The following is a 13,350-nucleotide window of genomic DNA, read 5'->3' as shown; positions in this document are numbered from 1 at the left end:
GGAAATGTCTGTTAACCCATGAGATAAATCTGTATTAAAACTTTCTGCATAACAGCCTTACTAAAAAATTCATTTCACAGTCCCATGTGTAATTGTGGATTGCAGAGGTCACTGAAGATTCAACACCTGCCAGCAGGTATTACACAAGTAATATATACATGGCTATTTAGAGACAACCTTGAATTACTCCACATCAGCCCAAACCACTCATGTCATTCTTCCCCTTGTAAAACACACCAAATCATTTAAATTATGTGTACTTCTTTCACACTTTCTAAGATGCATTCCTTATGCCGCGTGAAATAGAGTCCTTCTAGGGAACTGGTCTGCAGACTCTTCTGGGCACAACTCTGCTTACAAAACAAGGGGGCTACAAGGCAAAAAACTGACATAAATAATGAGATTGCTGTTGCTCTGTTTGCTGTGCATAATCTCCAATGTGGCTGCACAAATCCCCTGTCAATAAGGGTGAACAGTGAAGGTGTAAACCTTACATTAGGCAGAGCTTCCAGGCTCCACATGATCTGCTTCAGAAAATCAGCATAGCTACCTCAGGTCTTGAGGACATGCTGAAGTTAGACCCCAGCTGTCAGCAGAAAACATTGCCTCTTCTAAGGGCAGGTTAAAATTGTACACAATTCAGGAACAGCTATACTAACAGTGGGAAAGAGGGAGGTTTTAAATTATGTGACGTGGTTAAGCTATCCCATCCTGCTTCCTTCTGTATCCCCCCAGGGAGCAAGAAAAGGTATCATCACTCTCTCGTTTGCCTGTTTGCAGTTTATTGCTCTTAGTCTGCAAGGTGCTGTTTTTAAGAAAAAAGATGGTGGCTGGGATGAGAGTTTGTTTGCCTTGTCCCAGCTGCTGCATTCCAGGCCAGGTAGGAGAAGACAACTTTTCCAAGAGTAACTGCATATACCCAAACAGGAAAGCTGGAGAGCAAAAAGGGAGCAGGAGAGGCAGGAAGCAGCAGGCTATGGCTGTGGCCCATTCCTAACAGCAGTCTGTGGGAGCAACAGGAAGAGAGGGACCACATCCTGGGAACCCCACATTTCTGTACAACTTTACTCAGGCCTGGAAGCTGTTGGTACGACCCTCACAGAACAGAGCACCTGAACAGACCTAATGGCTGGGGAGAAGGAAGAACAAGACATGCTTCCAAGTCCCTCACCCTGTCTGTCTCTTTGCTTTCCCTGTTCATGAACTCAGAACCTCAGTATGAGAGAGACAAGGGCCCTTTGCATATTCACCTTATAGAAGAGGTGTGGAACTGGTACCTTGGTTCTGGCCAACAGTGTTTCCTATTAACAGCAATTTTACTCTTCTAAATCTCTGTTTCAGAGAAGCAACAAGGACTAAGAAGGAACTACAGTGGTGAATTTTTTTTGTCTTTCCAAACACTGAGAATCAGAAATAAAAAATGTTAAATTATTTTATACTGTTTTAGAGATTATAGAAAAAGATAAGTTGGATTATAATGTATTTCATATAAAATGTACTACCTTTTTATAACTTCGCCAACTTCACTTACAATTTTGTGTAGGTAAGTCAATGCTGTCTCTTCAACCATTGCAAATATCTTTCAGTCATCTGAACATTCCAATACAAAGGTAACCTCTGTTGTTCTGCTATCTAGAGCAAAATATTCCTTAAATGATAAAATTTTCACTAATGTGGTTTAGGCTCTCTGGTCAGAGAAAGTGAAATTTGCCACATTTAATCATACTGTGCAGTCCACTGGAACAGCTCACGAAATAAGACATTACACAGAGAAAATAAGAGCCAAGTTTATCTGGCTCCTAAATTGTTGCTTTCCAGGCCAAACACAATGTTTTCTGTCAGCCACTCAGATCACGTGGATTCCAGAAAACTTAACTGAACAAAAAATCCTGCACCTATTCTCTCACCCATGGAGCTGTTTCTGAATACATTCAATGCATATTCTTCTGGCATTCCACCTGTTTTCTCACACCAACCATATACATCTCCATGAAGAAATTACCATGCCATACAAAACCGTACATCACTAGGAGTGTTAAATAGCAGAATCTGAGAGCATGCACGTGATTCTTCTGTGGCAATTTTTACTACATCTTGGAGCAGTTTTTCAAGATGTTTGGATGCCTGAATGCAAGGATCAACACCCTTTTCTGAATATTCAGAAGCATATATGCTACCTATTGAAATATATTGAAATGTTTTTTAACAACCTGCTTTGCATACCCACCTAGGATGCCTTTTAAAAACTTGTTCTTTTGCTATGGCACTTCAGAAGAAATGTAGCCATGCCAAGTTTCAGAACAGCACAGAACAAAGATCCATTAGTAATCCCTCTTGCCATCCATATAATGACTGAAGATTTAGCTCAATGACTTATTAATATATAGACAATAACCACAATTTAATTTGACAGATTTTTCAAATATTCAATTCCTGGTTCACTTTCCAAAATCCAGGCAAAGCAAATTAAGATTCTGCATTCAAACTATTCCTTCTGTCAGATTTATTTTATTTATTGCAATTAATTTAATCAGAAAGCAAGACTCAGGGTCCTAACCTGTTAAGACACTGGTCAGTTACTGCTAGAAATCACATTTCCTCACATTGCCATTGCTTTGCACCTCTCAAAGCTCTCTATCAGATAATAAATAGTTCTTAGATGCGCACAGATGTGCACGTGCAATTACCTGCATAAATTCCCAAATAAAAGTTAAGGTCTAGAGGTTCAGTCTCATTTGTTCCGTTATTTCCATTTGTTGAGAGATTCAAGTTTCCTTGATGATTTGCCCTGTGGAAATGCACACAGAAGATAACCATCATCAAATAAGTGTGTTCAGCTGTTTCTAGATTCAACTCTGTTGAAATCTTCAGTTCACAACATCTCATGTATTGATGCCGACATGCATCACAACATGAATAGATGCAATCCCAGTCTACACTTAGCATAAAGTTTAAATTTTTTCCCCCACAAAAGAAGTGGAAGTCAGAGGAAAACCTGAACCATTCTAGAGCAGGTTCCCTTCCCTTTCAATTAAACAAACAGCACTTGACTGAAAAGGCAGAAACAACTGGCCAGTTATTATCACCAACTTACCAGTAAGAAAGCCACCAGTCCTGGAGCACATAGGCCACCTTGAGTAAAAGAGGCAAATACAAGAATCATCTTACAAAATTAAAAAAAAATATTAGAAAATTAAATTTACTTGCTATTCTTTCAAGCTCTCTGGGAAAACATCACATATTCAGAGAAGTATGCCATCCAGTCTTTCAAGACCAGCAGCAATTTGCCAAGCACATTAGAAGGTGCTCTACAAAGAAAGAAGTTACCTTAAATTACCTTACATGTTAGCAAACTAAAGGAAAGTAATACACTTTAGCAAACAAAATATAGCAGCTCTTCCTAATGTATGTTAATTGAACATTAAAGAACTCATTTTCTCAGTTCCTAAATTTGCTACAAGAGATATTCCAAAATGCTTTTTGATTAACAAACTTTCTGATGTTACCAGTCCAGAAATTTGTGTTTACTGGAGATAATTACCAGAAATGGGGTTGAAGGAGGATGAGAGAGGAGAGGGAGGGGAAAATTCCTACTGCCACCTTCCTTCTGTGACAAGAGGTGACTACAAACATGTAACAGGGTTATTTATCTCAAAATACACTTCTGTTCATGTGAATTTGAAGTTGTGGGCAGTCTACTACAAGATTTGATCTTGCTTAGCTATCTTCCCAACAGACTCAATTCAAGGACAAGCAAAAAGTAAGTAACATGTTAAAATATATAGACTATTTTTTTACAACCAAGACAAATCATTTCCATGAAATGAATTTGAGCTTTCTCAGCAAGGAACAGAGAAAAAGGCAATAAGATATCTTCACTCAAGTTTCCTCAGCTCACCATTTCGTTCAGTAAGTTTGAAAATAATTTTCCTTGTTTAAAAATTCTTTTACATACCTGCTACAGTCTGCATTAAACAAAATACTTGCCTATCCTCTTCCTCACTTTCTTATTCTGCTGAACAGTGACCCTCCATCTAAACTTTTTGCACAACCTGCAATTACCCAGCAGGTGAGCTGTTCTTTCAGAACTTCTGTCAGACTCTGTCCTCCCATACCCAGTAAATCTCTTTACCCTCCTCAACTGGAAACATACTGACTGTTTAGGTTTGTTAAGCACCACTTCACACACCTTATGATTTTCTTCTCTTTCTCAAAAAAGTACACTGGCTTATAATTTTGTGCCAAGTTGTCATCAAAGTAATTATTTTAGTGAAGTATTAAAATTGTTGAAATAAGGATCAGTGCAAGACCACTCAAAGCTGTACCAAAATTCCATGCTGACACGGGTACACTACAAAGTTATTAAAGAACACCATGCTTCCGAACATTTCAGATGAAACATTACAGCAACAAGTATGCACTATATTAGAAAGAAATCAGGGAGAAAAAAACCTCACAAACCCAAAATACATTCAATATTATTTGCGGCTCCCAACAACTTACCTGTGCCAAAATATTAAATACTAAGAGTATAAAAATCACAAAGTAGTTTGCTCCTGCAGTGAAATATTTTCTATAAACTTTAAAGTTTATTTTTCCCTCATGGCGACTCTCCTCTGGCACTGCAGCCAGTGCATTTTCACCCTGAAAGAAAAAAAAGCCCACAGAATAAAGCCCATCAACCTTGTAGTTACAGATGCAGACTAAGCCACTTGAAAGTCAATGGCTCAGAATTAGCAAACAATTAAACAAGGAGATAAAGTGATTGTGCATATAAGAACTTTAAGTATCCAACTATAGCTATGACAAAAAAAAATTAGTCTCAGTGCAGTAATACTGAAAAATCTACTCTGCAAAGCAACACTTTAAAGATTTTATTTGGCATTGCATCACCAAATATAATGCAACTTCACATATAGCCAGAAATATTTACTCTGACCACTATCCAGGTTCTTCTTTTCTTATACACTACCTTCGCTCATAACAGCTCCAGAAACTAAGGCCTTACCTGGGGAAGATTCTGTTTTCAGAATGCAAGTGTGTGCAACCTTTCCTTTCCAGAAAAGTATTTGAAGTAAATACTCTTCTACATGTACCAAAAATCAACCAACATATGCCCAAGACTTACAAATTATCCATAAAGTCCTAATCATTTCCTCATAAATACCAACAAAGCATCTGTTAATAGGGAAAACAAGTAAAATGACAAATGGGAAATCATACTGAACAAACAATGGATGGCGGACCTTGAAAAACAGAGAAGGAAAAAAATGATACAGGCATAAAGAAGGTGAAAGAACCACACAAATGAACAAAATATAGATTTTTTTTTTTTTTAATTTTTACAGTATATGCAATATAGAAACTAGTGTCACTTCAATGGACATGTAATAGTTGATTTTGTTGCCACAAGACATGGTTGTACAAGAGCAGTGGAATCAAGAGACCTGACAGACGTGAAAAGAGAAATCCAACCTACTCATCCATAAAAGGTGAGAAGCCTATCTTGGCTTTTTGTTTCTCCAGCTGCTCCACCTTCCCACTTCTCCCCATCCCCATCCAACAGTCCTAATGCTGCTAGAAAGTTTGGTACACCTCCACAAATTTAAGAGAATTTAAGACTGGAGTTGCCACTGGGATATTAGTAATGTAAGTTTACTGCTTTGGAGCATAAAACCATTCTTCAAAAAGGTATTAAAAAGTCCGCAGCTTTTTTTTTTTTTTTAATCTCACTGCTCTTCATTGTAGAGAAGAAACAGAAATAATATAGACCCACAGCATAAAGGTGACAATCATCAGGGACATGGAGGGATTGCTTGTTCCATGTATGCAGTGCTAGCAGGGTCACAGGGAGCCTGCACTGTTTGATGTGAATGCAAACACACCAGCAGAAGGCAACCTCTGGTACAGAAACTTTAGGGCTGCTTTTGCACTGTGCAGGCCAAGAGATATGGAGGCACCTGGAAGTCACACTGGCACCATACAAAGCCTTCTGTTTTCACCAACAAAAGGACTGGAGAGAGCAAGGCAGTGATGTCCCAGGATTATCCCCTCAGGGCCAGCTCGAGATCACATGGGTACGTTTAAGGGTATGTTAATGCCAGCCATGCAAATGCAGACTTTGCATAAAGCCACAGCTTCTACATGCACTTCCCAGAGCTCAGGATTTCAGGGAAAGTGTTAATTTCAATCCAACACTGCACAAACACATTGAACCCACCCAATACAGTGGGACTGGCCCTCTAAAGCACTGCAGTCGGAGGACAGGCTGAAAGACAGTGTGGTGGCTTTGGACACATACAAGGAATGCTCGCAGCACCCAGCAGAGCTGATGCTGAACTGCACAGACTGACTCTGCTGGGTTTGAGCAGAACCACACTGAGCTGTGAGGTGCCAGCCGAGCACAGCTGCGCAAGTCCTCCGCAGGTGAGCTCTCACCTGATAATGCAATTCATTAATCCCTGAAATCCCAGTGCTGCAGGGAAAGCCCATATCAAAACTTAAGCAAAAAACCCAGCCAGACAAGAATCAAGACACTTCTATCCTTTGAGCACTCACAGGTGGTTGTTCCACAGCTCCATCCTTCTGTGAGTGGATAGACGAATCCTGGGACAAGACAGAGGACTCCGAGAAAGTTCGGTTCCGGGCAGACTTCTGGTTGGGAGTTCCTGGAACTGACAGCTGTTCTACCACCTCTTCATCTTTTTTCAAAAGGGAAGCAAAGTCGATGCCAGATCTCAGGAACTCTGCATAGGTACCTTTCCCCACCATTTTACCCTACAATTAATATAAACTTTTAGTATCTTCATTATACACTTTCCATAAAGGACAATTTTTCTTATCTGTCCTTGCTACCTCTGGGGTTCTGCAGTTGCTGGGCACATATCCTACTGCAGTAGCTGAGCTGAAGCCTCTATGAGTTCCTCACTTAGAAGAGCAGAAACAAGCTCTTTAGGCTCTGACCAGTTGCCTCATAGCAGCTAACAGGGCCAACAAACAGGATGAGAACAGCCCCAGTTACAGTCATGGGAGAATCACCTCCCCGGAGAAGCTATGGGAGACAGCCAAGCCATGCAGCTTTAGGACAACCTGTTATACTCCACACATAACCATCAGTCTTTTTATATTGCTCCAGCCCAGGGGTAAACAACATCTTCATTTTCTGATCCTTGCAGAACCTTACAAGGAGCAACACTGACCATGTCCACATTTCTTTCAGCTCCGCCACAAACTCATTTCTCAAGCGCTACTCTAACTTTTAAAGCAACCTGAATGGAAGGAAAAAGAGGGCTAGTGTCCTTTTTTGCACCATCATGACACATCAAAATAATTTCACATATTTCACTACCCGGCCTTAAAAAAAAAACAGGAAAAAAAGCCCCAACTGCAGTCCTTGCATCTCCCCTCTACCTCTAAGTAGCTGGTACAACAAAGCGGGGAAGGAACCAGCTGCACTGGTAGGCTCATTCTCAAAGGCATCTGAAACTATTTCTCATCCTTAATTTAAATGGATTTGTTAAAAAAATTTGTAATAAAAATGGATTTGTTGCAAAATTAACACAGTTCTTAATTCACAGAGAAGTGTAAGAAACAACAATAAGAGCAAAGCATTAACACAGTCTCTCTCAAAATTCTCTCACAGCATATTAAATTTGAAGCAAGGGAAAGCTACAACTTTATTTCAAAACCAGACAAAATGTTTGAAGAAATAAGATTTTTTAATTCACATCACATATTTAAAATATTTATTTGCATGCATGATAAAATTCAGAAACAGATTTTTCAGGGAAAGTATTCCAAGAAAAATCAGCTTATTAGTAACTGTAAAACTTAAAAACCATATGTAGTCATAAGTAGACAGAAGATACATTTACAAACTAAAAATAAAAACCTGATTGGTCTTCTTCCCTTTCTTAGATTAAAAAGGATATTTACAAAGTCTAAGTATAGATATTGACATACTTACATCCTTTAAAATTAGAATCTGATTTGCAGCACGGAGATACTGCAACTGGTGAGTGACCAAAACAGAGATCTTCTGATGTAAGGCCTGACAAATACATCTGCAAAGAGATGGAAATATTAATTAAAATTAAGTGTCCTAAAAGATTTTAATTATTTCTGGAAAACCCCTTCTATTCAATTACTCAGTTTTTAAAATAAGATGACCATGCTTACTAGATTTATAGAAACTATATAAAAACTTAACAACCATGTTCCTTATTTAACTTTGTAGGTTTTCAAGGTAAGGAAAAGAAATATAATTATTTCTGGTCTGGAAAAAAAGAGGAGGCAAGAAGACATTTCATTAAAAGTGTCTTAAACATTCTTGTAACAAATGTACATGTCATAAGCTGAATTGCAAAGAGAGTATTTTTTAAAAATTATACTAAAGGAAAGAGGAAGAAGGGCAAGATACTGTGGGAAATTATGGACAAATACAGCCGGTAAAAGTAACTTCTTTGAGAGAAGCTTTCAGAGCAGCTGTAACACTGAGCCACAGAGACTTCTGGAGAATTAAACAGTACTACTGATTTAAACGACATTTTAAGCTGTATTGAGGTAGAGGAGCGAGATCCTGGAAAAATGCTCTGACCTTTTCCCACGGATTCAGAACTTATCTTCTTCTCCAGTACCTTACCAAAAGTTTGGGATTTGGAGGTAAAAAAGAAGGGACTGGGCACACTAGGACCAGTCATCAAATGCAGGTGAAACCCATACAGTTTTAGTAGAATAGATACCTGGTGTCTTTTCAGCAGAGCCCTGGAAGGCCACCAGAGCCACAAAAAAAAACCCAAAAAACACAGCAGTGGAGCAATGGTTTACAAATGCAGAGGTCTGTAAGCACATTCTTCAGGTACAACAGGGACAGTACAGACACAACTGAGACCCAACACTCTCACTGCCTTCATCCCCACAGAAACAAAGCAGGGAGACAAATCCTTCAAGTGGACAGCCTCTTCTCAAATACTTGCTGTCTTAACAAGGGAAACTGGTATTTTCTAGAACAGCAGTGTTCAGTGACAGATTAGCATTTTCGTTTGGATCAGGAGTGCCTTTCCAAAGGCCATCATCTCCCAGTTCACACAATGGGTAGGGCTGGAAGGGTCACCTTCCAGCGACCACAGTGGGTCATCTGGTCCAAATTCAATGCTGAAATGCAAATAAGCAGTAAAGGGAGTAAGGCAGAAAAAGAACATGACTTTAACAACAATGATATCCCATTGCTTACTGCATTTCATATTTTCAATTAACTCCCTACACAGGTTTCAGCATCTATTTTTTCACTCCTACAAAGACTGTAGTAGATGGTTAATACTCCTGTTACCATAATACGTGCAGAAAGTACATTATAGTGTTAACTGGGCAGGAAAAATGAAGTGAAAAGCAACACTCTTCCTGAGAAAGTTATATGCTTGATATGCAAAAGTAACTATAAACCCACAACATTCTTACGTGGCCAAAATAACAATTAATCAAGGTATCTGCAGCAGTTGCAACTATTTATACGCCAAGCTCTTTGTGGAAGCATTACTCTGATGTGGTCACTGAAACAAGCCATATGGTAACTAGAGCACCAGCTGAAGGATATCCAACAAAACATTATCCTCCACAAAACCTATCCAGAGAACTGGACAAATATCAGAGAGGCTACAGGAAACGCCTAACAGGAAAGTTGCCAAAACAGAACATACCAGGTATTTACTGTGAAGAGATCTCTCTTCCCCTTACCCAAGTCCCCCAGCCTATACACCATTCCGATCATTTTCCATGTACCAGGTGTATGCCTCACATCTTACTGGGACAAACTAGCCACTAGAAAATCCGATGGCTCAAAACCTTGAAATCTTAATCCTGAGTCACAGCGAGCCCACTGCACTTAAACTCCGCACTTGGAGAGAGGGAGGGAAGAAGAGAAAAAAAAGTGAGTTACTGCAGCTGTCCTGGGTTGCAGTGTATTCTATTACCATCCTCAGGAGCTGTGGAAATCAGGTGGGGCAGTGTTTCCTCCCCCCAGACTATCTTTCTGTTAATGGCCCATCACTGTCCTGCCACATGACTCAGAGATAACTCCCTCTGGACTATCTTCTGTTAATGAGCCTAATCAACACTTGGCCTCATGACTCATTACCCCATTGTGAGATGCTCCACCCAGAGGGAGGAACCAAGCATTCCATCCTGGATATAATCTGAGACTCTGAACACCAGAAACAACCCTTCTACTGGATTTCCAGAAGACAGGAGCTACACAGCCACCACTGGGCCTTCTAAGGAAGAGCAGACCCTTTTTCTACAGGATCACCACTTCAGAGGACTGCAACCACCATTCTACCAGACTGCTACCACCACCCTGCCTAACAGGGACTCAGGTTGTATCTTGACTCTGTCAGTTTGAACCAGTGTTTTCTTTTAGTTTTTCTCCTTTCCTTTAATTTCCCCATTAAATTGTTATTCTGACTTGGTGCCTCCCACTGGTTTGTTTTCAAACTAGTACAGCAGGATAGAGGAATCCAATTCAAACTGTGAGAGCTGTCAGCATAGCTTCATGCATGATCTTGATCTCAGAGGAGTAGACAAAAATTATCACTGTGGAAACTTGTATTTCCACTGATGTATCAGTTCACTCAATTAAGAGTTTTTTAAAAAAGAACAACTCTCGATTTCATGTCTATCTGGGAAGAAAGAAGTGAGCTGAATAGCTTGTTAGTAACAGGTGCATAGAAAAACTGTTGTCACAATTCACTGGCAGGAGCACAGACAGGAAAACTTGCAACAAGGAGTGTATACTTAGATCTAAACAACTCACTGCTCAGACAGCTCACTAGAAAATTTGCCAATTAAAATACCAGGTCATTATGAAGCACAGAAAACTAACAAAATACTAAGTAGATGCTTAACATTCATCTACTTGAGTTTTATGTTCAAAACCTTTTCTTCATTTTTTTTTTAAATATTCACTCTCTCATTTGACAACATCATTTTGCAGCAGTGAGCATTACATATGTAGAGTGCCTTGGCTATCACAGAAGATGAAGCCAGATCTCAAAGCCAGGGGTCAAATGTAGGCTCTGCAAAACTGATGAAAGGGCTGGTACAAAAGTCAGAGAGATTGCTGAATTCCTTGTTAGTGAAAACTTGGTATTGTCTTAGAATGGAAAAAACCTCCAACACATTCCAAAACAGTCCATAAGTGTTTATTTTTCTAACTGGTTCACTAAGGCTTAGTTTCATCATCCATCGACTTTTAGAAGTACTGCTCTGTATAACTGAAGAACAACAACTAGGTGAAAAGCCCAATTCTAGGTGCATCACAGTCTGATAGCGTGTCCCTTCCTCACTGATGATGCAGAGAACCCACGGAAAGCCGTCTCAGCAGGAGACATAACTGGTCCAAGAATTCAGCCATCTGCTGGAGCATGCTCAGCACCGACACCATCCTTTTACCTGCCTTTTGAAACCCCACAAAGTCCACATTCCTTGTGTTTCTCCACTACTCTCAAGAGGCACACTTTGTTAGTGAGCACACTTAATGCACAACAACAGGACAAACTGCTGCACAAACTCCAGTCGCCACTGCCACATTTATCAAATACACAAGTGCACAACCATCTGCACACAGTCACATGAGATCCCGACAGAGAACACCCAAAGGTTCTTCAGCCTTTCTTGAGTACAAGAAAAAGCAAGATGTAGGGACTGTGAAAGGTGCATCCTCTTCCCCAACTAAGAACCAATTTAAATGTAAAAATGTTCCTGGCAGAAGTTAAATGGGTTCTTCTCCATGTTTAAGCTAAACAGAAATTTCAACAGCCTTGAAAATGTATTCCAGAGACAAGCTACCCTCACCATTACAAAATTCTTCTCTAAAGTTCTGGTGCAATTTCAATTCTTTATGTCCCCAAGGGCCCCTAGACCAGTTCATTCCTGTGTACAAAGTCCCTTCATACATGAAGTCCTTCTCCTCCAGACATGAAAGAAAAACAAAAGTAATAAAGAAGTCTCCCAAATCGACGTTTAACTTGCAAATAGGTTTCTTTCTTTTTTGCCTCCCTACCCTGGACACCTGATTCTTGACCACCTGTACTGGAGTATGAAGCTGGTCTATACATTTCCTGAAGTGCACAAAATTGAAACATTATTTCAGCTGAGATCTTACATGTACTAAACATTACAGGAGTATTATTTTACTTCTACTGTCACATATAGTACTGGTCATAAGTCCCAGGGTGCCATTTCCTTAACAAGAGCATGACATTGCCAAGTCATACTGGGTTTGTGATCTACTGCACTGTCCTGGGTTGCAGTGTATTCTATTACCATCCCCATCAGCTGTTGAAATCAGGTGGGGCAGTGTTTCCTTGCCTCCTCCCCCCAGACTATCTTTCTGTTAATTGCCCATCATTGTCCTGCCGCCTGACTCAGAGATAACTCCCTCCGGACTATCTTCTGTTAATGAGCCTAATCAACACTTTGCCTCATGACTCATTACCCCATTGTGAGATGCTCCACCCAGAGGGAGGAACCAAGCATCCCATCGTGGATATAATCTGAGGCTGAACACCAGAGACACCGGCTTCCCACTGGATTTCCAGAGGACAGGAGCTACACAGCCACCATTGGACTTCCTGAGGAAGAGCAGACTGTTTTACTACAGGATCACTGCTTCAGAGGACTGCAGCCACCATTCTACCAGACTGCTACCACCACCCTGCCTAACAGGGTGTCAGGTTGTACCTTGACTCTGTCAGTTTGACAGTGTTTTCTTTTACCTTTTTTTTCCCCTTTTCTTTAATTTCCATTAAATTGTTATTCTGACTTAGCGCCTCCCACTGGTTTGTTTTCAAACTAGTACATGCACTCCACACCTCCTTCTCTGCCAAGTCATACTGGGTTTGTGATCTACTGCACTCCACACCTCCTTCTCCGTGTAACTACCACACTACTGATCCCTGCTCATTTTACATTCGTGGACTCAACACTTTGCACTTCTCCCTGCTGCATGCATCTATTAACTCACATCCCATAGCCAAGACTTCCCAAATACCTGTCCATCTCCAGAACTGCCGTTAGCATTGCCTGGTTTTCCGGCACCTGAAAACGTACCATCAGTGACCCTCATATATCATCACTGTCATAGGTTAGCAAGCATAGTCCCGGAAGGGACGTCCTTGCTAAGGGGTGCTTACAGTTTCCTCTGGGAACTGATAGAACCTATCAGCTGGCCAGTTTGAATATGGACAATTCTCTAAGCCACTTAAAGTTGTGATCACCTCTGTGATCCACATTTAAGAATAGACAAACTCCCCCTCCAAGCTCTCTCTCGTTTCCGGCGCTGGGACAGGTGGCTGC

The 13,350-nt window shown here is 40.4% G+C and overlaps 1 protein-coding gene across 2 annotated transcripts in view; it reads right to left on the bottom strand.

Moving 5' to 3' along the window:
- The window catches only part of ABCC4 (ATP binding cassette subfamily C member 4), a 135,602-nt gene that overhangs the window by 91,975 nt on the left and 30,277 nt on the right, over positions 1–13,350 (bottom strand). For both annotated transcript variants that reach the window (XM_017732634.1, XM_017732635.1), the window contains exons 14-18: positions 7,967–8,063; positions 6,559–6,777; positions 4,504–4,644; positions 3,095–3,132; positions 2,688–2,788 (exon numbers count right to left, since the gene is read on the bottom strand). In XM_017732634.1, the coding sequence (XP_017588123.1) occupies positions 2,688–2,788; positions 3,095–3,132; positions 4,504–4,644; positions 6,559–6,777; positions 7,967–8,063 (596 nt within the window). The remainder of the gene's footprint in view (positions 1–2,687; positions 2,789–3,094; positions 3,133–4,503; positions 4,645–6,558; positions 6,778–7,966; positions 8,064–13,350) is intronic.

Source organism: Corvus brachyrhynchos, unplaced genomic scaffold (genome assembly GCF_000691975.1).
Source record: "Corvus brachyrhynchos isolate BGI_N302 unplaced genomic scaffold, ASM69197v1 scaffold12, whole genome shotgun sequence".
NCBI classification, from domain to species: Eukaryota; Metazoa; Chordata; class Aves; order Passeriformes; family Corvidae; genus Corvus; species Corvus brachyrhynchos.
This window is presented reverse-complemented; position numbering and strand designations above follow the sequence as displayed.